General features: G+C 37.5%; 1 protein-coding gene and 1 long non-coding RNA gene across 3 annotated transcripts in view; one reads left to right on the top strand and one right to left on the bottom strand.

Annotated features, from left to right (window-relative positions):
• Positions 1-6,097, bottom strand: part of pan3 (poly(A) specific ribonuclease subunit PAN3) — a 214,232-nt gene extending 208,135 nt beyond the window's left edge. For both annotated transcript variants that reach the window (XM_039745503.1, XM_039745505.1), the window contains exon 1: positions 5,672-6,097. In XM_039745503.1, coding sequence (XP_039601437.1) covers positions 5,672-6,071 — 400 coding nt within the window. In that variant the 5' untranslated portion in view covers positions 6,072-6,097. The remainder of the gene's footprint in view (positions 1-5,671) is intronic.
• The window catches only part of LOC120523847, a 34,536-nt gene continuing 13,064 nt past the window's right edge, over positions 6,076-27,547 (top strand). Inside the window, exon 1 of the long non-coding RNA XR_005632708.1 lies at positions 6,076-6,169. This is a non-coding gene — a long non-coding RNA (uncharacterized LOC120523847). The remainder of the gene's footprint in view (positions 6,170-27,547) is intronic.

Here is a 27,547-nt window from a genome sequence, read left to right as displayed (position 1 = left end):
TCAGCAATTCAGTGACAAAACCTTTGCTCAGGACACAGTGTGTGCTGCAAGGGTTTCTGCACACTTTTTGCAATATGGACGCAAGTCCAAATATGAGCAAATATAAGAACGGCTGATGATGATCTGATGAAGATAGCAAAGAAAAAGAAGGATAAATAAACAGGTTGCACGAACACCTCAGCAGCACACTAGCAACTTTCTGGAAGTGGAGGCTTGGGGCACAGTAAAGTGAAGGAAGTGATGGGCAGCAATGGAGGCAAAATTTTAAACAAAATGACAAGAAAATTAGAAGCAACAACAACCCAAAAACTCTTTTTAAAAGTCACACCAGGCTTTTTAGTGCAACATTCCTCTTACACCTCTTTAAAATTAAAAAAAAAAAAATTACTCCCAAAGTGTAGCTGTCAAAAGTTTTCACACTGCCAGAATTGTTTTCTTGTCTCTTTTCTTCAATTCTGCCGATTACTGTAAACAGTAAAGTTTGAAGCTTTCCAGGCACCTTCCTCTTACAGCCAACACTGCCCTAAATGTGTTACATGTATAAAACACCTGCTGGTATTGTACTTTACTGGAGTGGGTTTACCTTTATGACAATAGGTGCTGAAAGTATCTTGTCCACTGGGTGTTGCCACAGTTAAGGAGATACTCCAAAAAAAAAATCAAAACCAGAAGATTAGCTGGTGTTGCTCTCTTTGGACTAACTTTAAAAAAAAAGTCAGAATATTCTCCAGATCAATCTCCTCTGCATCTTTATTTTATTAATGAACTACATCTATGTTGTGTTATGTGAACCCACAAAAGCTAGATTACACTTGTATAAGATAAAAAAGTAATTCATTACTTTAATCTTGATGTTTTAATATTTTGCTCTCTGTTAAATGTTCAGGTTATTTAAGCCATTATTTGCTAATAAATACACAAGTGAATAACACTGAAGCAGTTGCCGCCCTTTAGCATTCAGTGTTACTTACACCTGTGTTTGCTCTGTTGATCGTGAATTGCCAGTTAATTTTGCATCTTACCGTTTTTAAAAATCCAAACTTATCCATTATTTGCTTTGGAACTGTTATGCTAGTGGTTCTACTTTATCAAAGCTGGTATTGTTACCCAGGTCAAAATGTTAGTATTGATCCAACACTACTACGCACATCTCAAGCCTAAGAAAGTTACACTGATTAACCTAATTTTGCATTCATAGTTTTCATACTCTTTCTCTGTACGTTTCACATTTGTTTGCTCAGAGGTTAATGCGCTTGCTGCTTCCCGAGCAGCTCTTCTTTTCTCCACCCTACTGGCCCGCTTTTTCTATTCTTTCATCTGCATTATTCTGCGTTAAAACTGATTAAGTTAGTGTTTATGATGCAGTTACTCAGTACGTTTTCTTAATTTTTCACTTAAGTCTTCAATCTGCCTCAAGAATGATTTACGATATGAAGAGGTAGGGGAAGTGGCGGAGAAGGTGGTAGGGCTGCTGCCAAGAGTTGTTTCTAAAATAAAATAAATAGAGGAATAACCTTGGAGGTCAATCATCAACCCGGAAGAGAATAGTAGACATCACGTAGTATACAGTGGTGTGAAAAACTATTTGCCCCCTTCCTGATTTCTTATTCTTTTGCCTGTTTGTCACACAAAATGTTTCTGATCATCAAACACATTTAACCATTAGTCAAATATAACACAAGTAAACACAAAATGCAGTTTTTAAATGATGGTTTTATTTTTAGGAGAAAAAATCCAAACCTACACGGCCCTGTGTGAAAAAGTAATTGCCCCCTTGTTAAAAAATAACCTAACTGTGGTGTATCACACCTGAGTTCAATTTCCGTAGCCACCCCCAGGCCTGATTACTGCCACACCTGTTTCAATCAAGAAATCACTTAAATAGGAGCTGCCTGACACAGAGAAGTAGACCAAAAGCACCTCAAAAGCTAGACATCATGCCAAGATCCAAAGAAATTCAGGAACAAATGAGAACAGAAGTAATTGAGATCTATCAGTCTGGTAAAGGTTATAAAGCCATTTCTAAAGCTTTGGGACTCCAGTGAACCACAGTGAGAGCCATTATCCACAAATGGCAAAACACGGAACAGTGGTGAACCTTCCCAGGAGTGGCCGGTCGACCAAAATTACCCCAAGAACGCAGAGACGACTCATCCGAGAGGTCACAAAAGACCCCAGGACAACGTCTAAAGAACTGCAGGCCTCACTTGCCTCAATTAAGGTCAGTGTTCACGACTCCACCATAAGAAAGAGACTGGGCAAAAACGACCTGCATGGCAGATTTCCAAGACGCAAACCACTGTTAAGCAAAAGAACATTAGGGCTCGTCTCAATTTTGCTAAGAAACATCTCAATGATTGTCAAGACTTTTGGGAAAATACCTTGTGGACTGATGAGACAAAAGTTGAACTTTTTGGAAGGCAAATGTCCCATTACATCTGGCCTAAAAGGAACACAGCAGTTCAGAAAAAGAACATCATACCAACAGTAAAATATGGTGGTGGTAGTGTGATGGTCTGGGGTTGTTTTGCTGCTTCAGGACCTGGAAGGCTTGCTGTGCTAGATGGAACCATGAATTCTACTGTCTACCAAAAAATCCTGAAGGAGAATGTCTGGCCATCTGTTCGTCAACTCAAGCTGAAGCGATCTTGGGTGTTGCAACAGGACAATGACCCAAAACACACCAGCAAATCCACCTCTGAATGGCTGAAGAAAAACAAAATGAAGACTTTGGAGTGGCCTAGTCAAAGTCCTGACCTGAATCCAATTGAGATGCTATGGCATGACCTTAAAAAGGCGGTTCATGCTAGAAAACCCTCAAATAAAGCTGAATTACAGCAATTCTGCAAAGATGAGTGGGCCAAAATTCCTCCAGAGCGCTGTAAAAGACTCATTGCAAGTTATAGCAAACGCTTGATTGCAGTTATTGCTGCTAAGGGTGGCCCAACCAGTTATTAGGTTCGGGGGGCAATTACTTTTTCACACAGGGCCATGTAGGTTTGGATTTTTTCTCCTAAATAATAAAACCATCATTTAAAAACTGCATTTTGTGTTTACTTGTGTTATATTTGACTAATGGTTAAATGTGTTTGTTGATCAGAAACATTTTGTGTGACAAACAGGCAAAAGAATAAGAAATCAGGAAGGGGGCAAATAGTTTTTCACACCACTGTATATGTACCAAATTTCAGGTCAATAGGTCAAACGATTTGTGATCTACATTTAATTTAAAATCCTGGATAGACAAACTGACAGCCATGGTAGCATATTATAGAAGAAGATCTTTCAAGTTTAACTTTTATATAGTTCATATGTCCTTGTATTGTTCAGATGCAAGCTGGTAAATTGACTGTCAACATTAAATTATGATGTTAAAAAACACTAACTGCAAAAACATGAACATTAAATTTTAAAAAGTCTTATCTAATGCAACCTAATCATTGTTTTCAATCAATCAATCGCGCTTCAACTTTCGCGGCTTCACTCTATCGCAAATTTTATATGTAAGCATATCTAAATATATAACGCAGATTTTTCACTGGTTCGCAGAAATTCTGCGGACAGTGGGTCTTTTTATTTCTGGTGCATGCTTCCTCAGTTGGTTTGCCCAGTTGATTTCATATAAGGGACGCTATTGGCGGATGGCTGAGAAGCTACCCAATCAGAGCGCAGAGTTAAGTTCCTGTGTGCTGATTGGCTCAGCGACGGAGCACCGAATTCAATTGCACTGCGTTAACCAGGAAGTCTCGTCTTGCTCATTCTGCATCAACATGTTTTGCTGTGTAAAGAGTTAACTTTTGTGCTCTTTTGTGTTTATCTTTGTGCATAATCAAGCCCTTCATTATGGCTCCAAAACGATCGGCTCCTGCTACTGCTTCAGGGGCTGCGCCGAAGCACCAACGGAAGATGCTAATGATTGCCGAAAAGGTAAAAGTTTTTGAAATGTTGAAGGGAGTGAACAGCTACACTGCTGTAGGACACCATTACAGCATCAAGGAGTCCACGATTCACTTTGTTTAAAAAGGAGGAAAAGAATATAAGATCTACGGCCGGAGTGTCCTTTAACCAGGGCGCAAAACGAGTTGTAAGTAGATGTAATAAGACAGTAGCCCAGATGGAATCTGCTTTAGGGATTTGGATTGAAGACTGCCGGAAGAAGAACAACGGCGGCACTACACAGTCGCCTGAAGTGGCTCCTTTAGAAGGGCTGTAACGCTCTCCTTTGTTGTGCATGTTATATCTTTAAAATAATATTTAGGTTTTACTGTATATAAACAGTGTGTTTACATACATAATTTCAACGAATCTTACCCAATATCTAAGAAAATATAAAGGGTTTATGCTGTACAACTGTGCAGGAAATGTTTATACGAGTGTGGGAGAGTTTATAAGGGCTTTAAATATATAAAAATAACCATATGAACATATGGTTTTTACTTCGCGGATTTTCACCTTTCGTGAGGGATTCTGGAACGCAACCCCTGCGATCGAGGAGGAATCACTGTATATTAAAATCAGCCGGTAATGTCCCAGATTTTGAAAGAAATGTTTCAGTCTTGTATGGTATGTGCCACAATTAAACAGAGAACAGTGCAAGCTGAAGACTTAAGTGTTCCGAGTGAGTGAAAAATCACAATGAAATGAGAAAGTGTCCGGCAAAATGTGTCTGACTAAAGAGGATGCAGATTATATTTAAAATGTTTTATTTTCAATTCTTACATTTACTTTTAGTGTATTGTACAGGTGTTATCCCAAGGAAAAACAGAAATGCAAACCTCAGTGGTACTGTCTGGTTGAATCAAATTTTTAAACGTAAACCTTTCTACATACACAACCACAGACTTGGAAATATGTTACTAAAATGCAGCTTTATTTGAGTGCATGTTTGTTACACTTTCCGTTCATAAATGAAATGCATCAATTAATTAAACTGAGTTACATGCTTAAAACTAGAAGAGCAGGATAATTTCAAACGCAAAAGACAAGTCAGATAGGAAAAATTTTAGTCGCACTCTTCCTGTCAGTTCAGCCAATCACAGTACTTCCGTAACAGCGCTAATTTCAGAAAGTGACAATTTCAAAAAAAGGCAATACAGAACCAAAGTGGATCACACAATCAAATCACGGTGGAATTAAATGGAAAGTGAAAAAATACGCACTGACAAATCGTAAAAACAACTAGCCACTAGTGATACTGCCTCTCAATCAAAGTTACATCAATGCTCGAACGATGCTCTGTATATGTTTCAGTTATCAGACAAACGAAAGAGCATGGCCACAAAAGTCTTATTTTATATATAATACATTATAGGTGTAGTGAGTGACTAAATGATGAAAGAGAGAGAGAGAGAGAGAGAGAGACAGGGATACATTAACGATGTCACTGAAAATAAAATCTTGTAATCAAAAGCAGACGTTAATAGTGGGAACAACTTGTTCCGAAATAATACTTAACACGGATAAAAAAATGCATTAGCCAAGTTTTTACGTGTTTGTTGACTAACGACTGAAAGATTTTTAAGTAGGCCCGAAATAAAGCCTCGATCTTGATTTTTTACCCTAAACTCGCCTAAAGGCCCGATAACATTTTCAGCCAAACATGATATAAAAACCTCTGGTTATAAAATCAGATAATCAACTATTACTGTAATAGAAACAAAAAAAAACTTACTAGTGAGTAGCGACGCCTCCAACCCTGGTCCTGCCGACCCCATGTTTTCGTTCTTTTTCGGCCCCACGACACCAATACTGCTTCCTGCACCGACACTTCCACCTGCACCGTGTCCTCCGCTACCGCCTCCTCCTCCAGCCCCTGCTGCTCCGGGGCTTGGCCCCGCTCCACCAAGGGTGTATCCTGAAACAGGAGCACCCGTGGACAGTGAGAGCGGTACGGGACTGCCGCCGCTGTGGAGAACCAGGCCTGCCATGGACGGGTCCTCGTGCAAGAACTGGCACTCGTCTCCATAGAAGCAAGTCTTATCCTTGGCGTAGTATCGGCAATACTTCACCTTGACACCGGGAATCCCGACTCCCGACAGCTGCACTGCTGAGGCTGGGTGTCCGCTATTCATGGCACCACTGCCTTCGCCGCCGCTGCCACCGCCACCACCACCACCTCCTTTACCGCCGGAAGAGTCTCAAACATAGAGAGAAGTCAAACAGTAAGAAGGTATTTCAAATGTTTAAAGGCACCGGTTGCTAGAGAGCAAAAAAATATCGGACGCGCATTGCTTTTTTTCTTTGTTTCAAAAATGTTAAAACACGTTATAGCACCTCAAAAAGTTGTTCGGTTAGTAAAGTTTTTTTCTTTTCTTGTCTTCCTCAAAGGCCACGGCGCTGTTGTCTTTTTGTTTTGTTTTGCTTTTCCCTTCCTTTGGAGCCACTTCGCGGAGCATGAGCACTGCATTGCATTGTGGGTAGAAACCGATCCAACCAAAACAACAACGCGTCTGCTACTTCACCGGGACTCCTCGAGAGAGAACCTATCATTCACGACGATGGATCAATCAATCGCAGGGCACCACCAGCAAAATAAGCACGAATTTTCTCTGCTAAATTTTGAGGACATCGCTTTGTTTTATTTATCTATCTCATAAACCCCTTTCCTGTCTCTTTCGTTTACGTATTTTTTCTTTCTAATCAAGCACTTACATATTTAGGTTAAGAATTTCTTTCCGTCTTTAAAATAACATTTACTGAGGTATGTCTTAGAAATTGTCCGGTAGTACCGTGGTGGCCCGCCGGATTTGGTTTCTGCCTTGAGCTCAACTCTCCTGGTACCGACTCCTGTTCGCCCCGTCGCTGTACTGAGCTGTGCAAACATACACAAATGGCAAACGGGAGGACGGTAGTTTAGGAATTATTTACTAAGGGGCACTTGATGAAGGCTATGTCGTAGAAATCGATGTGTTCATAAGAATTGCTTATGAAACAATCTGAAATCACTTATTTTATTTATTTATCTACTTACTTAGCTATTTATGTTTGTTTGTGTGTTTTTTCGATGCCCCGGATTCAACGTTACAAGAAAAAACCCACATATCTTTTATCATTCGACTTGTCTTGATGTCTAGTTATATAGGAAGTCGAGCTTTTTAGGGTTCACTTCTATTGTTAGTCCTCTACACCCAAATCACCCTTCATATTTTAGGCCATTTTATAACCATATTATATGCAGGAAATTGCACCCAAAGGGTAAAGACTTGTAAACCAAACCCGAGTGAGTTTGCTCTGGTTTTCTTCTGCAGTCAAAACACATGCTGGTTAGGTGAATTGGCGATTCCAAACTGAGCTGTGTATTCATCCTGTGATGGTCAGGCTTCTTGCACCCATTCCTTGCCCGGGATAGGTTCTACCTGCCTCCTGGGTTTAAAAAAATAAATAGACAGATCAACGACTACTATAATTTGTTATGCCCTAAGCAGTCCCTTTTCTTTCTTGTTGCATATCATTAAAACAGCAGCAAACATTCTATTCAGTTTCAATCACAGATTAGTTTACTGTATCAGATTTAACTTTACAGAGGTCACTTAAACTTGTAGATTTAGAATACAGTATTTTTCTCGTTTGCTTGTTTGTTAGCAGTCACTGTTAGCAAAACAGATCATCAGCAACCAGCATCAGAATTTAAACTTGCATGAGCCTACTACGCAAACAGAGAATTTCTGTCACTCTCACCCATGTGATAAAATATTCAAAAAACAAAAATATATCTGTCTCCTTAATGAAGCAAATAAACAACAGAAAATGCTCCAACGATTATATCACTTTCACCATGGAGCACCTGAATGATACTATATGACTAAACTTTCTAACTTGCAAAAAAAAAGTTTATTTTGCATTAATAATAGTAAGGCGTCAAACAAATGTCATTTAAATATCACTAACTGATGTGTACTTTTTGTAATTTTGAAGTCTTAAATGTGTTAATGTAAATGAGACTTTATATTGTAACTTTATATTGCAAACTATTTTGCAGGGCCACCTTAACATATGGGCACTGGCCGGGGACCCCAAGAGCATAGGGGCCCACAATGTTTTGATGCCTTTGTATGTTTTTGTTTTGCTATCAAAACAGGGCCCTATTGCACTACTTTACCCAGGGTCCTATGATGCTGCTAACATGGCCATATATGTATGATATTTGTCATGGGGTGTGATGTATACTGTACATGTACTCTATAGCAGCACTGTTTTGACTTTAAAAAATGCAATTATTTTTTATGGTTTATCCTTGTTTTATCATTCCAGTGCCTAAATGTCAGACTTGATCCATGATGATGGCACTTTTTTAGTTTTAAAACATACTGCACATTTTTTTTTGTACATCATTATTGATATCCTATATCAAAATAATAACAATGACATTCACAAGAACAATTTCAAATACCAGCTGAGTTAATGTCTATGTGAAATATCCCAAGTTCACCATATACATCCATTATCAAACCCGCTATATCCTAACACAGAGTCATGGGGGTGTGCTGGAGCCAATCCCAGCCAGCACAGGGCGCAAGGCAGGAACAAATCCCCAGGTAGGGTTCCAGCCCACCGCAGCACCATATACATTTGTGTTTACATTTTTAACATATGTAGACATACTGAGATTTGATGTTCATTTAAAATGTATCTATAGGTAAAAGTGATAAAACAAACATTACCCCTCATTTACATTTTGTAGTTCATTGCAGTATAAATAAACATAAATGCACATTTGTGCATGTGGAAAAAGTAAGTACACCCCTACAATCATCACTACCTTAAATTCTTAAAATTAGAAGTAGATGCCCTGGATTAGGTGTAAATGACTAGGACATCATTAGGGGTAATTCCATGTCAAATCAACTGATTTTCCTGAAATCCCATGCACTTTGGTCTCAAAAATTTCTGAAAAAAATAGCAGGGGTGCCCATGTTATCTGGGAGATACCCTGTAAAATTATTTTGATGTAAGATCAATACTTTCCAAGATTGGACAAAGCTTTATGTTTTCATCAATTCCACAAGGACAAATCTCAAAAACTAAAGCACCTATCGGGGTAGAATTTTGCATACCCTTTGTAAGTATAGTACAGTATGTAACAAAATTGAAATGTTTGGTCCAGATGACAGCATTTGATAAGAGCAGACCTTCAAAACTGGAAAAAATATTTTTGTTTTTGGCTTTTCCATGTTTGGACTTTTAGAAAGCATACTTCTAATTGATTCAGCCTGCTGAGATTTTTTTCCATGTTTAGATACCTACACAGTGCTTTTAAAAATGTTATAAACAAACAAGAAACTGCATCAGGGTATGACCAGCTTAATGCCTTGTGGGAATGTACAGATATTTTTAAAATTATTTTTCTGTATCCCACACTGCCCCTTCTTTCTCAAAAAACAATTCTTACTTTTCTAATGTGAATCTTTCATTTTTATTTTCCATTCTAAACATGGGATAAAGTCACTATTTGTCAGTAATGATAATCATCAAGTTCTTCATCACTAACTTGGGTATAGTATTAATGGAAAAAATAGATCACCAAAGGCACATTAAGCACAACACATGAACAACAGCTGCTTGATTTATCACTAAATACAACACTAGTCACAATGCAATATTAACATCTTGATATTGCAGCAGCAAGGATGTGTCCCATTTCATTTCTGTTTCAACTGAAGTGCAGAATGTAGGGCATCTTTGTCTTTGAGATGAAAATGGTACTGCCTCCCACTGACCATTGTAGGTGCACTAAGCAGTGCAGTGACATGGGAACAAATACCGTCTCTAGTTGGCCAATGGAAAGACTGTGTAGGATAGCTTGGATGCATAAAACATATCAGGATGTCTGATTCCACTTCACTCTTGTCACAAATTATACCAATCCAACATTTTCCATCATACATACACCCAACATAGCCTCTAGTAGGACACTGGTCTAATGTGAGAGACACATCTCATCCATCAAGAGTACGATTGTGAGAGGACAGGATCTCAATTGCTGCTTCAGTGTATAATATTTGGACAGTCAATTGACTGTCTTCACCAGACACCTGTCTGACTTTGCATTTGCTATCTTCTGTAGGGATGTAACAGTGGTATTCTCGAGTACCATATACTATTTTGGGCATGGAGAATCGCATTCTCTGTTCAGCAACAAGAGATAGGACATTGTCATTTGATGTGAAAAAAGTTTGACATTTTTGATAACTTACTGATTGAAAACTCAGTGATTACCATTAATGACACATGGCGCATTTAGCCTTAGCTTAGGATGGAAAATATATTTTTTTCTTTTTGAAATTGTATTAATTTTATTGCAATCATTCCATACAAATCAATCAATTTTTACAAAAAGTAGGATTGAGAACAAGTCGACCCCCACCCCTGAGAGACAGAGCATGGCCAACGGAGTAAAACTTAAGGCCTGTAAACATACCTAAATTGATGAGTTTGATAAGCCAATAGAGATGAATAGAGAAGAAAAAGAAATACAGAAATAATTGCTTCCTCTGTGCTTTAAGAGCTTATTCTAAAATATTACTGATTAGATCCTGCCATGTTTTGAAAAAAAATCTGTACAGATCCTCTGAGTATTTCATTTTTTCCAATTTCAAATAGTATAAAACATCGGCTTCCCACTGACTTAAAACAGGAGAGTTAGGATTCTTCCAGTTTAGCAAAATAAGTCTGCGTGCCCAAAAGTGTAGTGAATGCAATCACAGTTTTTGTCCTTCTCCACTTTAAACCCATCTGGAAGAACCCCAAACACAGCTGTTAATGGGTTAGGAGGGATTGTGACACCAAGGCTGTCTGAAAGGTAATTAAAATTTTTGGTCCAGAATGATGTTAATTTGGTGCAAGCCTAAAACATGTGACCCAGTGAGGCTGGGACTTGATTGCAGCATTTGCAGATTGAATCTTGCCCTGGAAACATTTAGGAGAGTTTTAGGCGAGACAGATATGCTCGATATATAAATTTGAGTTGAATAATTGTATGGTGTCTGAGTCCTTTAAATTAAGCAATATTTTTTCCAGCATGGACGAGGGTGCAAGATGAGGAAAATTGGGCAGGTTCTGTTTAACAAACTTCCTAATTTGAAGATAGTGAAAAAAATGTGTAGCTGGAATGTTACATTTGGAATGTAATTGTTCATAGGATGCAAAGACGTTGTCTATATAAATATCTCTAAGCAAGTTAATCCCAATTTTTTCCAGATATTAAAAACTGCATATGTTTCCGAAGGGTGAAAGAGGTGGTTCACTTGCAGAGGTGCCACTGATAAAAGCTTCTCCATCTTAAAATGCTTTCTATATTGGTTCCATATTCTGAGTGAGTGAAGCACAATTGGGTTATTAGTATAAGTGTATTAGTATATTGCAGATAACATGCATTTATTGGGGCACAGAGCAGGGAATATAAAGAAGTACTGCAGGATTTTAGTTCTATTATGTTCCAGGGGCTTCATGTATAACGCCGTGCGTAGAATTCGCACTATAACATGGCGTAAGCACAAAAGCCGAAATGTGCTTACGCACAGAAAAATCCAGATGCAGGAATCTGTGCGTACTCCAACTTCCATGTTCTTCCGCTACATAAATCCCGTTCAGCGTGAAAAGTAACGCTCGTGCACGCGCTTTATGTAACACCCCCAACTCCTCCCAGAATTACGCCTCTTTGAATATGCAATTGAATATAAATTGCCCTTAAGCTCAGCCTTCTGTGAAAAGACAATGGGAAAAGCACGGGGGAAAATATAAGAAATTCAGCGAATACCAAGTGGAGGCAAAGGAAAAACATACTATTTGTTCAAATAAACCGTGGTATAATCAACAAAAGGAAGTTGATCGAGTGACATAGCGTGCTGGAGAAACTTGAAAGCTCATGTTCACAAAATCGCACAGTGCCAGAAATAAAAAAGAAGTCTATGTCTTCGCTAGCAAGGAAGAAGCAGAAAATGAATTAAGAAAGCTGATCCCGGGACTATTCTGATACATAATTGTGAGTCATGGCGGTAAATGATAATGCTAGGATTAATAATCTACTGTCTGATCTATTTGTTTTAAAATACGGGTCTTTTTATCAGCATATATTCTCATATATTCTTATTATTACTTACTTATTACTTATTATTACTTAGTATTACTAGGGCGCTAAATGTTTATGTTTTATTGTGCTTAATTACGTTTTCCTCCTTTTTTTTTTTTTCTTTTCTAATTATTTCATGTGTACCCTAAATGAGACTGTTCAATATCATACCCTTGGTTTGCTGTTATTGCTATTACTGCATTAAGACTTGTTATGCTTGTTTTGGACACATCTTTAACACCATCACCTGGGTTTATTATCTGGGGATATCATCTTAATGCACTAAAATTGATGAAGATTATATATATATATATATATATATATATATATATATATATATATATATATATATATATTAAGTGCAAAATTCTTTTTTTTTTTTTTTTTTCCTCTTTTAAAGACTATATTGGTAACAGATATCTCTATCTTTTAACCTTAAAGCGCCACTGCATGGGGGCTTGATGTGCTTTGGACGTGCTCTGTCTCTGGGTATGTCAGAGGACTGGGACTGCATGAAGTGGGTTTTAGCCTCACCTGGGGAGGCAAAATTAAGGGGGGAAGAGAAAGAGAGCAGGCTTGATCTATATCTAATCTATCATCTCAATCTTTATAATTATAACTATCAACGTAATAATAAGCTGCATGGCAACAACTCTTGGGGGAATAGGAAATTAAGACCTAAACTATTTCACTTCCAGTTAAGACTATAAATGACACCAAAAACTCAGAATCAGTGTCTCCATGATGGGACAGTTAACTTCGTAAGCTGGAATGTTAAAGGCCTGAATCACGAATTAAAGAGAAAGAAAGTACTTTCTCACCTAACAGGTCTAAATGCTAAAATAGTATTTTTACAGGAAACCCACTTACTAAGTAAGGATCAGTTCCGGCTGCAAAAGACTGGACTGGCCAAATGTTCCATTCTAGTTTTACAAAGAAAACTAGAGGGGTGGGAATTCTCATACATAGAACAGTACCATTTGTAGCATCAGATGTAGTATTGGATCCTGAAGGGAGATATGTGATGGTCATGGGAGACTTATCTAACTGTAAAATGATTTTGATAAATGTTTATGCACCTAATGTTGATGATAAGGAATTTATACAAAATTTATTTGCATCCATTCCCAATCTGAACACTCATAAACTTATAATGGCTGGGGACTTTAATTGTGTTCTAAATCCACTTTTAGATAAGACTTCCTCCACAGGGGAACGCAACTAACACCGCAAAGATAATTACAAAGTTTATAACTGATCACAACTTATCAGATCCCTGGAGGTTTTTAAACCCAAATTCAAGAACATATTCTTTCTACTCACCAGTACATCATTGCTACTCAAGGATTGATTACTTCTTTATAGATAATAACTTCTTGCCTAAGATTAAATCTTGTAAATACGATGCTATTGTTATTTCAGACCATGCTCCGATGATCTTGGAGCTGAAATTACTAAGCCCCATACACTCACCCCAGATGGCGCTCAATCCGCTTCTATTAGCTGACGAGAATTGTACTGAATTTATATCCAAACAAATTGAATTCTTTCTAGAGACAAATACATCCCTGAGATCTCTGCAGGAATACTCTGGGAAACTCTTAAGGCCTTCTTAAGAGGACAGATTATCTCATATCTTTCCCACAGAAATAAATCCGAGCGAAGAAAGTAGCAGAGATAAAAGCGAAATTACTAAAATAGATGAAGAACATGCCAGACTACCAAGCGAGACTCTACATAAGAGGAGGCAGGCTCTACATTCAGAATTAAACCTCTTGACAACTAAAGAAACCGAACAACTAATTTACAAATCCAGACATCATTATTATGAACATGGAGAAAGCTAATAAGCTTTTAGCGCAACAAATTCACAAGCAAGATATGCAACGCAATCTCGGTAATTACTAACACGAACGGAGATAAAATCATCGAACACAAAAATATAATGTACACTTTTAGAGACTACTATAAATCCCTATATACTACTGAGTTTAAAGAAGACAATATACAATCTAATGCATTTCTGGATAAATTACAGATACCACAAATTGGCGCTTTTAGTGTGGAGGAACTCGATAAACCTCTGTCATTATCAGAATTACTGGATGCTATAAAGTCACTCCAAGGTGGAAAAGCAGCAGGCCCTGACGGCTACCCTGCAGAGTTTTACAAGAAATTCTCCGCTCAGCTAGCTCCCTCCTATTAGCAACATTTACAGAAGCCAGAGATAACCAATTTCTTCCACAAACCTTTCGCCAAGCATTAATCTATCTATCTATCTATCTATCTATCTATCTATCTATCTAATCACTGTCTTTCCAAAACAAAATAAGGACTTATTACAATGTGCATCATACAGACCAATTTCACTTCTGAATAACGACGTTAAAATACTCTCTAAAATCATAGCTAGAAGGATGGAGAAAGTGCTCCCTCGTAATATCACAAGACCAAACTGGATTTATTAGGGGCCGACACTTATCTTCAAATCTTCGACGCCTGTTTAATGTAATATACTCACCAACTAAATCAAACACCCCAGAAATATTATTATCATTGGATGCAGAAAAAGCATTCGACATGATTGAATGGAAATACCTTTTACTATTTTGGAGAAGTTTGGGTTTGGCCCAACATTTGTGCATGGATTAAATTACCGTATACTAACCCAGAAGCTTCAGTTTGCATCAATAACATTTGCTCAGACTACTTTAAACTAGAACGTGGCTGCTGTTTGCGATTGCCATTGAACCACTGGCAATACATTGTCGAAATACTGATCAGATAAAGGGGATTAGCAGAGAAGGACTGGAACAGAAAATCTCATTATATGCAGATGACATGGTACTGTATATATGGACCCAGAAAATTCTGTGCCTGCAGTCTTAGCAGCACTCACAGAATTTCAAAAGCTCTCTGGTCTCAGAATTAATCTGAATAAAAGTGTACTCTTTCCGGTGAATTCTCAAGCATATAATATTAGATTAGACACCCTACCTTTTAGCATTGCAGAACAGTTTAAATACCTAGGGGTAAACATCACAAGTAAACATAAAGCTCTTTATCAACAAAATTTAGTCGTCTGCATGGAAAAAACTAAACAAGACTTGCATAGATGGTCAACCCTTCATCTCACACTAGCTGGAAGAATTAACACTGTTAAGATGAATATTCTTCCTAAGCTCCTTTTTATTTCAAAACATACCAATATACATTAATAAATCGTTCTTTAAGCAATTAGATTCAACAATAACCTCATTTATTTGGAATTCAAAACATCCACGCATCAAAAGAGCGACCCTACAAAGACAAAAGGCAGAAGGCGGCATGGCTCTACCTAACTTCCAGTTTTATTACTGGGCAAATATACAGTCGATAAGAACCTGGACACAAATAGAAGAACATACACAGGCTTGGACCGCAATAGAAGTAAAATCCTGCAGTACTTCTTTGTATTCCTTGCTCTGCGCTCCAATAAACACAAGTTATCGGCAATACACTAATAACCCAATTGTGCTCCACTCACTTAGAATCTGGAACCAATGTAGAAAGCATTTTAAGACGGAGAAGCTTCTTTCTGTGGCACCCTGCAAAGAACCACCTCTTTCAACCTTCACAAACATATGCAGTTTTAATATCTGGAAAAATTTGGAATTAACTTGCTTAGAGATCTTTATATAGACAACGTCTTTGCATCCTATGAACAATTACATTCCAAATTTAACATTCCAGCTACAAATTTCTTTCACTATCTTCAAATCAGGAACTTTGTTAAACAGAACCTTCCAGATTTTCCTCATCTTGCACCCTCATCCACGCTGGAAAAATATTGCTCAATTTCAAGGAATTAGACTCCATCTCTACAATATATAAAATCATTTTACAATCCCTTCCTTTCAAAGATCCAAGAGGACACTGGGAAAATGACCTCTCAATTAATATATCAGAAAAGGAGTGGAAAGTAGCAATGCAGAGAATTCACTCAAGCTCCATATGCAAAGCATACAATTATACAACTCAACATTATATATCGAGCACATCTGTCTCGACTAAAACTCTCCAAAATGTTTCCAGGGCATGATCCAACCTGCGAACGTTGCAACCAAGCCCCAGCCTCACTAGGTCACATGTTCTGGGCCTGCACCAAATTAACATTATTCTGGACAAAAATTTTTAATTACCTCTCAGACAGCCTTGGTCTCACAATCCCTCTTAACCCATTAACAGCTGTGTTTGGGGTTCTTCCAGAGGGCTTAAAGTGGAGAAAGACAAACAAATTGTGATTGCATTCACTACACTGTTGGCACGCAGACTTATTCTGATAAACTGGAAGAACCCAAACTCTCCTCTTTTAAGTCAGTGGGAAACTGATGTGTTATACTATTTAAAATTGGAAAAAATCAAATACTCAGTTAGAGGATCTGTACAGACTTTTTTCAAAACATGGCAGGATCTAATCAGTAATATTTTAAAATAAGTTTATAAAGCACAGAGAATTTATTAATTTAGGTATTTTTACAAGCCTTAAATTTTACACCGTTTGGCTTGCTCTCTCTCTCAGGGGTGGGGATCGATCTGTTCTTAACATAATTCTTTTTTTGTAAAAACTTGATTGCTATGTATTGATTGTAATAAAATTAATAAATAAAAATAAAAAAAAATAAAATAAAAAAGAAGTCACACATGAAAGTCGCCGTGAAAAGGCGAGTTGTAGCCCACTGTCTGAGTATCATATGAAAGCTTATTAGGGTACAGAGAGAAAAAGGCACACAGTGGGGAAAAAGCACGAAATGTCAACTTCAATCTCGACATTTCCACTTTAATCACATAGTTTATTTTGTCATTAAAGTAGAACATCATAAGCTTCACCTTAAAATCTTTTAATTAACCAGTTTCTCAAATCACATTGTAATTAAAGTAGCACGTTAAATGCTTTGTTTTGTATTTGATCTTCTATGTGCTCTATGTGTGTGAATCACTGCTTGCTTTTTAAACCGGCTCTCTTCCTCCAACTGAACACAGAATCCATTACATTCATGATATTACAGCTCTCTGAATAACTAAAATACTGAGATGTATATGTGATATCATTTTTATGATGATAGGAGTTAAAGCACATTATTAAACATGAGTTTCACGGCGCAGTGATTGTGTGTGACCTTCGATGAAATAATATATTGCAGCAGTACTCAGGGGCGGCTCTAGGCTTGTGATGCCACTGGATAGAGGAAGAATCGGTGGCTCCTTCACCCGCCAATGTCAGTAAGGTAGCTTATGCACAGTGGATGGCCACGTCCGTTGCAGACACTGCATAGCCACCTCGTGCTCATGACACAAGCATTTAACTTTTGCCGAAATTTGTTGCTGCGTTTTTAGCTGTGTTGTTATTTTCTCTTTCTGTTTTATATTCAATATATATTGGCATAGCCGCCACTGCAGTCCTTGCTTTTCTTTCTCCAAATACCCAATCACCACACAATCAGCTCTGTAATAGAAGTTAAGCCATCTGTAAGCTTAGAGCACAGATTCTTCAAAACGTTTAAGGAACATTGAAATATCTTCATAGTACATGTTTAATTGCTCTATCCTTCACGACACTCCCAGTGAAGAATATAGATTATTTAAATGAAGTTAGTTTTATCTGTATAATATAATAAACATATTTTGCTGCATTTCACCTTAAAAATGATATCGTCATCATATGTAAATGTGCGCTTTATAAAGTGGCTCAGGTTGTGCGATATTATAACTGTAGTGCAAGTTTACAGTAGGGTGATTGTACTTATAAGTTCAAACAGTTCTACAAGAAGCAATTGATTAAGTGCATTTAAAGTTCTTGGGATGAAACTGTTTCTGAACCACGAGGTCCATACAGGAAAGGCATTGAAACGTTTTGCCGTGGCTGAGACAGTGTGTCCTTGGAGCTGTATACCGATAATTCTTTTTACGATCAGCTGCTGCTGTGATTCACACTCAGATACAGTGATATAAATACTCCAAGTGGTGCAGTGAGAGTAATATGGAAAAAGATGATCCGCTGTGGCAACTCCTAACGGGAGGAAACTGAAAGAAGAAGAAGAAGAAGGTGCAGTGAGAGTAACAACGCTAAAGCAGTTATGGTATTTGGAATACTATGGCTATTCCCTGGACCATTATATTGTTACAAGTTAATTACAATCAGATGCGTTACAATAATAAAAAATATGCGGCTAGTTTCAGTGTATTTGTAAAGCAGCGTCAGGAAAATAAGGTGTAACCACACAGGAACAGTAGCATTGCTTTGACGCTGGGTGCCGCCAGTCTGCAAAACCGAGCGGAGAACTTGCGTACGACAAGGTATGAGGTACCGTGAAAAAGTGCGTGGCTTTACGGCAAGTGTAGGTTTTATACATCGCGATTTGAATGTGGAAAAGTTCTTACGCAACATTTCTGTGCTTACGCACCATTTATACATGAGGCCCCAGGCCTGTGCATGTTCATCTATTTGTGTCCAGGTTTTTATAGCTTGTATGTTTGCTGCCCAGTAATAAAACTGGAAGTTATGCAGAGCCATGCCACCTTCTGCCTTTTGTGTTTGTAGGGTCGCTCTTTAGATATGTGGATGTTTTGAGTTCCAAATAAATGAGGTTATTGTTGAATCTAATTGCTTAAAAAATGATTTATTGATGTATATTGGAATGTTTTGAAATAAAAAAGGAGCTTAGGAAGAATATTCATCTTAACAGTGTTAATTGTTCCAGCTAGAGTGAGATGAAGCGTTGACCATCTATGCAAGTCTTGCTTAATTTTTTCCATGCAGAAGGCAAAATTTTGTTGATAAAGAGCTTTATGTTTACTAAAGTGATGTTTACCCCTAGGTATTTAAACTGTTCTGCAATGATAAAAGGTAGGGTGTCTAATCTAATATTATATGCTTGAGAATTCACTGGAAAGAGTACACTTTTATTCAGATTAATTCTGAGACCAGAGATCTTTTGAAATTCTGTGAGTGCTGTTAAGACTGCAGGCACAGAATTTTGTGGGTCTGATATATACAGTACCATATCATCTGCATATAGAGAAATTTTCTGTTCCAGTACTTCTCTGATAATATCCTTTATCTGATCAGCATTTCCACAGTGTATTGCCAGTGGTTCAATGGCGATTGCAAACAGCAGCGGTGACATGGTCCCCAGCCATCCTTCCCTGGTACCACGTTCTAGTTTAAAGTAGTCTGAACAAATGTTGTTGATACAAATTGAAACTTCTGGATTGGTATACAGTAGTTTGATCCATGCACAAATGTTCAGGCCAAACCCAAATTTCTCCAATGTAGTAAAAAGGTATTTCCATTCAATCATGTCAAATGCTTTTTCTGCATCCAATGATAATAATATTTCTGGGGTGTTTGACTTAGTTGGTGAGTATATTACATTAAACAGGTGTCGAAGATTTGAAGATAAGTGTTGTTTGATCTTGTGATATTACCGAAGGAAACACTTTCTCCATCCTTCTAGCTAGGATTTTTGAGAGTATCTTAACGTCATTATTCAAAAGTGAAACTGGTCTGTATGATGCACATTGTAATAAGTCCTTATTTTGTTTAGGAAAAACAGTGATTAATGCTTGGTGAAAATTTTGAGAAAGAGTTTGATTGTCTCTGGCTTCTGTAAATGTTGCTAATAGGAGGGGAGCTAGCTGAGCGGAGAATTTCTTATAAAATTCTGCAGGGTAGCCATCAGGGCCTGCTGCTTCCATGCCTTGAAGTGACTTTATAGCATCTAGTAATTCTGATAACGCCAGAGGTTTACTGAGTTCCTCCACACTAAAAGTGTCTATTTGTGGTATCTGTAATGTACTGTATCCAGAAATGCATTAGATCGTGTGTTGTCTTCTTTAAACTCAGTAGAATATAAGGATTTATAGTAGTCTCTGAATGTGTGCATTATATTTTTGTGGTCAATGATTTTGTCTCCGTTTGTGTTGGTGATTACTAGGATTGCGTTGCGGATTTCTTGCTTGTGAATTTGTTGAGCTAAAAGCTTATTAGCTTTCTCTCCATGTTCATAGTAATGATGTCTGGATTTATAAATTAGTTGTTCGGTTTCTTTAGTTGTCAAGAGATTTAGTTCTGAATGCAGAGCCTGCCTTTTCCTATGTACAGCCTTGCTTGGAAGCCTGGCATGTTCTTCATCTATTCTAGTAATTTCGCTTTTTAGCTCTGCTACTTTCTTGGTTTCTATCTCATATCTTTACCACAGAAATAAATTAATCTGTCCTCTTAAGAAGGCCTTAAGAGTTTCCCAGAGTATTCTTGCAAAAATCTCTGAGGATGTATTTGTCTCTAGGAAGAAACTGATTTGTTTGGATATAAATTCTGTACAATTCTCGTCTGCTAATAGAAGCGGTTGAGGCGCCATCTGCGAGGTGATGTGTGGGGCATAGTGACTTTAGCTCCAAGATCAGAGGTGCATGGTCAGAAATAACAATAGCATCGTATTTGCAAGATTTAATCGTAGGCAAGAAATTATTATCTATAAAGAAATAATCAATTCTTGAGTAGCAATGATGTACTGGTGAGTAGAAAGAATATGTTCTTGAGTTTGGGTTTAAAACCTCCAGGGGTCTGATAAGTTGTGATCAGTTATAAACTTTGTAATTATCTTTGCAGTGTTAGATGTCGTCCCCCCTGTGATAAAAGTCCTATCTAAGAGTGGATTTAAAACACAATTAAAGCCCCCAGCCATTATAATTTTATGAGTGTTCACATTGGGAATGGATGCAAATAAATTTTGTATAAATTCCTTATCATCAACATTAGGTGCATAAGCATTTATCAAAATCATTTTACAGTTAGATAAGTTCCCATGCCCATCACATATCTCCCTTCAGTATCCAATACTACATCTGATGCTACAAATGAGACTGTTCTATGTATGAGAATTCCAACACCTCTAGTTTTCTTTGTAAAGCTAGAATGGAACATTTGACCAGTGCCAGTCCTTTTGCAGCTGGAACTGATCCTTACTTAGTAAGTGGGTCTCCTGTAAAAATACTATTTTAGCGTTTAAACTTGTTAGGTGAGAGAGTACTTTCTTCCTCTTTAATTCATGATTCAGGCCTTTAACATTCCAGCTCACAAAGTTAACTGTCCCATCATGGAGACATTGATTCTGAATTTTTGATGTCATTTTATAGTCTTAACTGGAAGTGAGACAGCTTTAACCTTAATTTCCTATTTCCCAAGAGTTATTGCCATGCAGCCTATTGTTACGTTGGTAGTTATAATTATAAAGATTAAGAGGATAGATTAGATATAGATATAGCCTGCTCTCTTTCTCTCCCCCCCCCTTATCCCCCCACCCTCCCATTTTGCCTCCCCATGTGAGGCTGGACCCCACTTCACGCAGTCCCGGTCCTCTAACATACCAAGAGACAGAGCATGTCCAAAGCAAAACAAGCCCCCATGCAGCGGCGTTTTAGGATTAAAAAATAGAGATATCTATTGCCAATATAGTCTAAATACTATATGCCTAAAATATAATCATTAACAAACTATGAACTTAAAATATATATAATCTTCAGCAATCTTAATATATTAAGATAATAAACCCGGGGAATGGTGTTAGAAAGTGGTCCAGAATAAGCATAGTAAGTCTTAATGCAATAATAACAATAACAATAGACTAAGGGTACGATGTTAAACAGTCTAAACAAGGATGGAAAATAAACATGAGTAAATGACTTGCGGGTAAATGGAGACAGAGGCCTTTTATCTGTTCTCATCCTCTTAGATCTGAGTGCCACATTTGATACCATTGATCACAATATTCTTAGAAATTACCTTAGTCAGTGGGTGGGCTTCTCTGGCAGTGTCTTAAATTGGTTTGAATCCTACCTTGCAGGTAGAAAATTCTTTGTTAGTTGTGGTAATTATACTTCAAAGACACATGATATCCTATATGGTGTTCCACAAGGCTCTATCCTAGGTCCACTGCTCTTTTCGATCTACATGCTTCCGTTGGGTCAGATTATCTCGGAGCATAACGTGAACTACCACAGCTATGCTGATGACACACAACTGTATTTATCGATAGCACCCGATGGCCCCGACTCTGTTGTTTCACTAACACAATGTCGATGAGTAGTAATTTTCTCAAGCTAAATAAAGAAAAATCTGAAATTTTAGTGATTGGCAATAATGGATATAATAAGGTTATTAGAAATAAACTTGATGCATTAGGATTAAAAGTCAAGACGGAGGTAAAGAACTTAGGGGTAACTATTGACTGTGACCTGAATTTTAAATTGCATATTAATCAGATAACTAGGACAGTATTTTTTCACTTAAGAAATATAGCAAAAGATGGACCTCTTATATCATTGAAAGATGCTTAGAATTAGTACACGCTTTTGTTTTCAGTTGACTAGATTACTGTAACGCACTTCGCTCAGGACTATCCAAAAAAGACATAAATCAACTGCAACAAGTGCAAAATGCAGCTGCTAGAATCCTAGCTAGGAAAAGAAAATCCAAGCACATTTCTCCAGTTTTGATGTAACTACACTGGTTACCTTTGTCATATAGAATTGACTTTAAAATACTGATTATGGTTTACAATGCCTTAAATAATCTCACTCCATCTTATATATCGGAGTGTCTGACATCTTATATTCCAAATCTTAACCTTAGATCTTCAAATGAGTGTCTGCTTAGGATTCCAAGAGCTAAACTTAAAAGAAGTGGTGAGGCGGCCTTCTGCTGTTATGCACCTAAAATCTGGAATAGCCTGCCAATAGGAATTCGCCAGGCTGATACGATGAAGCACTTTAAAAAAACGGCTAAAAACACATTACTTTAACATGGCTTTCTCATAACTTTAATTTAATTTAATCCTGATGCTCTGCATATTCAATTAATTATCATTACTATTCATGGTGGCTCCAAAATCTGTACTAACACCTACTCTCTCTTCTGTTCTTTTTCCGGTTTTCTGATCAAAGTACCCTGATGTCCCTAAATTGATGGATTAAAGGCCAGGGGCCTCATGTATAAACGGTGCGTACGCACAGAAATGTTGCGTAAGAACTTTTCCACGTTCAAAACGCGATGTATAAAACCTACACTTGAAGTAAAGCCACGCACTTTTCCATGGTACCTCATACCTTCTCGTACGCAATTTCTCCGCTCGGTTTTGCAGACTGGCGGCACCCAGCGTCAAAGCAGTGCTACTGTTCCTGTGTGGTTACATCTTATTTTCCTGACACTGAAACTAACCGCATATTGTTTATTAGTGTAACGCATCTGATTGTAATTAACTTGTAACAATATAATGGTCCAGGGAACAGCCATAGTATTCCAAATACCATAACTGTTTTAGCGTTGTTACTCTCACAGCACCTTCTACTTTCAACTGCTCCCGTTAGGAGTTGCCACAGCAGATCATCTTTTTCCATATTACTCTCACTGCACCACTCGGAGTATTTATATCACTGTATCTGAGTGTGAATCACAGCAGCAGCTGATCGGAAAGAGAATTATCGGTATACAGCTTCAAGTACACGCTGTCTCAGCCACGGCAAAACGTTTCAAAGCCTTTCTTGTACGGACCTCGTGGTTCAGAAACAGTTTCATCCCAAGAACTATAAACGCACTCAATCAATTGCTCCTTGTAGCACAGTTTGTACTTATAAGTACAATCACCCCACTGTAAACTTGCACTACAGTTATAATATCGCACAACCTGAGACACTTTATAAAGCACGTATTTACATATGATGACGATATCATTTTTAAGATGAAATGCAGCAAAATATGTTTATTAGGCCTATATTATACAGATAAAACTTTAACTTCATTTAAATAATCTATATTCTTCACTGGGAGTGTCGTGACAAAATAAACTACATGATTAAAGTGGAAATGTCGAGATTGAAGTTTACATTTTGTGCTTTTTCCCCCACTGTGTGCCTTTTTTTTCTCTATACCCTAATGAGCTTTCATATGACACTCAGACAGTGGGCTACAACTCGTCTTTTCACGGCGACTTTGATATGTGACTTCTTTTTTATTTCCGGCACTGTGCGATTTTGTGAACGTGAGCTTTCAATTTTCTCCAACACGCTATGTCACTCGATCAACTTCCTTTTGTTGATTATACCACGGTTTATTTGAACAAATAGTATTTTTTTCCTTCGCCTCCACTTGGTATTCGCTGAAATTCTTATATTTTCCCCCGTGCTTTTCCCATTGTCTTTTCACAGAAGGCTGAGCTTAAGGGCGATTTATATATCATTTGCATATTCAAAGAGGCGTAATTCTGGGAGGAGTTGGGGCGTTACATAAAGCGCGTGCACAAGCGTTACTTTTCACGCTGATCGGGATTTATGTAGCGGAAGAACGTGGAAGTTGGAGTACGCACAGATTCCTGCATTTGGATTTTTCTGTGCGTAAGCACATTTCGGCTTTGTGCTTACGCCATGTTATAGTGCGAGTTCTACGCACGACGTTATACATGAGGCTCCAGAAGTCCACGTGACCGTCATCATCAAGTCCTTCCATAAGAATCCTGAATACAAGGAGGACTGATCATTTATGTTAGGTAGAATGCCTAGACGGGGCTGGGCGGTCTCATGGCCTGGAACCCCTGCAGATTTTAGTTTTTCTCCAGCCGTCTGGAGTTTTTTTTTGTTTTTTCTGTCCTCCCTGGCCATCGGACCTTACTTTTATTCTATGTTACTTAGTGTTCTCTGATTTTAATTCTTACTTTGTCTTTTTTCTCTTTCTTTATCATGTAAAGCACTTTGGGCTACATTATGTGTATGAAAATGTGCTATACAAATAAATGTTGTTGTTGTTGATGAGCGATTTGCATAAAAAAGATTTGTGTTTAGAGAAATAAGGGACGATGTAGAAAAAATGAAAAATATTTTTAAAATTCTCCGTACATTCCCACATGCCATTAGGGTGCTCTGAAAATGAAATCCAAAATTATATTTTGGATTTGAGAGGTCTGCTAATCAATCCCTAAAACAGTTACTTTTCAGTTTATTGCTTTTTCAGAAAGCCTGTATAGTTATCTGAATAAGGAAAAAGATCAAAAGTCTATGTCTGTTAGAAATATGTGTTTCTGAGGCCTAAATATAGGTAAGCCAAAAACTCAAATTAAATTTTGTTTAGTTTCAAGGGGATGCTTTGACCATGCAGGGTCATGTGGACCAAATATTTTAATTTTATCACATACTATACCAATTAATGTCCAAGCATGCAAAGTATGAGCCTGCTCTGTAGTTTAGTTCTTGAGCTATGGACTTGTAAAATTTGATGAAAAAATTAGGCAGGATAAAATTGACACCCACCTCCCCTTATTAAACTGGCTGTATCTTGCATCAAAAAATGTACAGGGTATCTCCTTACTAACAATGGTACATCTGGTAATTTTTCCAGACGTTTTTGAGTCTGCAATTCATGGGCCATTGGTTCATTTGACATGGAATGACCCCTTGTAATTTTTTGGATTTTATTTGACAAGCGGACTTATGCCAATTTGTGGTTTAATTGAGACGCCTAATTGTCATTTCTTTAAAATGTTTATGGCGGGTTAACTGCCTTTAAACCTGCATTTTTAATTTTTTGAGCCTGAAGTGCATTGGCCTTTGGTTGATTTGACATAGAATGACCCTTTGAAAAGATTTTGGAAGAAGCTGTCTTATTTAAACCTCAAACATTTAGTTTGGTTTGTTCTTTGTTGTTGTAGCGTGTGTTATTACCATACCTATATTAAAAGAAACTCTCTGAAGCCTTCAGAAAAAAGGTTATAATTGTCTAGGAGTGTGGGAATGAATTTAAAAATATGTCCAGAAGTCATCTACAAGGAGATAAGATTTCATACAACTGCCAACTTGTCCAGGCCAGACTGTCCTAGTAAATTCAGCCCAAGGGCAGAATGCAAGATACTGAAAGAAGCCTCTAAGAACACCAGAATTTATTCACAGGACCTACAGGTAACCCTGGCCTCTGTTGATGTCACAATGCATGGCTCCACAATTAGTAAGGGGCTATGCAAATTAGATCTACACGAAAGGAGTGCCAAGAGGAAATTTTTGCTGTCCAGCAAAAACATCAGGGCAAGACTGAAGTTTTCCCATGAACACATAGGCAAAGACCAGGACTTCTAGAACAATGTGCTCTGCACAGACAAGTGAAAGACTGACTTATTTGGCCACTGTTCTAGAAGATGTGTTTGGTGAAAACCAAAGACAGCATTTGACCAGAAAAAACTAATAGCAACTGCAAAACATGGTGGTGAAGTTGTTTTGCTACATCAAAGCATAGACATCTTACCATCGTAGAGTCCACCATGAATTCTTCATTGCACTAGAGAGTGCTTGATAATAATGTGAGACCATCTGCCAGAATATTAAAGTTCAACTTAAAATGGACCTAGTACCATAACAATCCTAAACAAACCAGTATATCCACCAAGGAATGTATGAAAAGAAAGAAATAGAAAGTTCTGTGATCCTACTGAATTGCTGTTGGGGAAATTGAAATAGGCTGTAAATGCAAGATACCCCTAAAATATCACACAGGTAAAAGAATTCTGCATGAAGGAGTTGGAAAAACTTTCTCTCAGTCAATGTCAGAAACTGATAGACAGTTATAGGAAATGTCTATTTGAGGATGTTTCTGCTAAACGGGGCAATACCAACTCTGGAGTGAAGGATGTACTTACTTTTTCCACGGACATAAATGACATACTGTATCTATTCATTTTCATTAAATAAGTTATTGCAAAGGCACATTTTCATGGTTTGTTTTCCAATTAAAACACCTTTAAAGGAAGATCAAATCTTAATATGCCCACATATGTTTAAAAACTCATGTGGTGCAAGGTACAATGTCTGGGCTGGTTTCTTCCTTGAGCTGGATCCTACCCACATAAGTTCTAACTCTTTGCACCCCTGAATTGGAGTAAGCAGAATTGGAAATGGATGGTTGTGCTTATGTAGTATTTATTTGTTTATAGGTGAATAAGATCATGATTGTCATATGTACAGAATGCAATTAAATTCTTACTTGCATGTGCTAATCAATAACAACATTTATTTCTATAACACATTTTCATACAAAGGATATAGCTCAAAGTGCTTTACAAAATGTCAAAGAAGTAGTTACATTAGAAAGAAAAACAAAGTAAATTTAGGTAAAGATAATAATGATTAAATAGAACACAAATGATAAAAAGTAATGCACACTTACATAAGAAAGATATACAATTACATGCAACATGTCACCACTGTCCTCTACCATTACATATATTAGTGTACTTAAGTACCTTGCCGCTAAACTTATGTTTTTCATGCCAAGGTGAATTCTATTTTTATCTCACAGTTTTACACTACTACTGTGACATGTAAGCATGCTTACAGAGGAATTGAAGCATTATGCACATCTCAACCTGTTCCTTAGAGAGTCGCAGTCAGGGCAGCTGATGGAAC

Source organism: Polypterus senegalus, chromosome 2 (genome assembly GCF_016835505.1).
Source record: "Polypterus senegalus isolate Bchr_013 chromosome 2, ASM1683550v1, whole genome shotgun sequence".
NCBI classification, from domain to species: Eukaryota; Metazoa; Chordata; class Cladistia; order Polypteriformes; family Polypteridae; genus Polypterus; species Polypterus senegalus.
The sequence above is the reverse complement of the archived record's forward strand: the minus strand, read 5'-3'. Positions and strand labels throughout refer to the sequence as shown.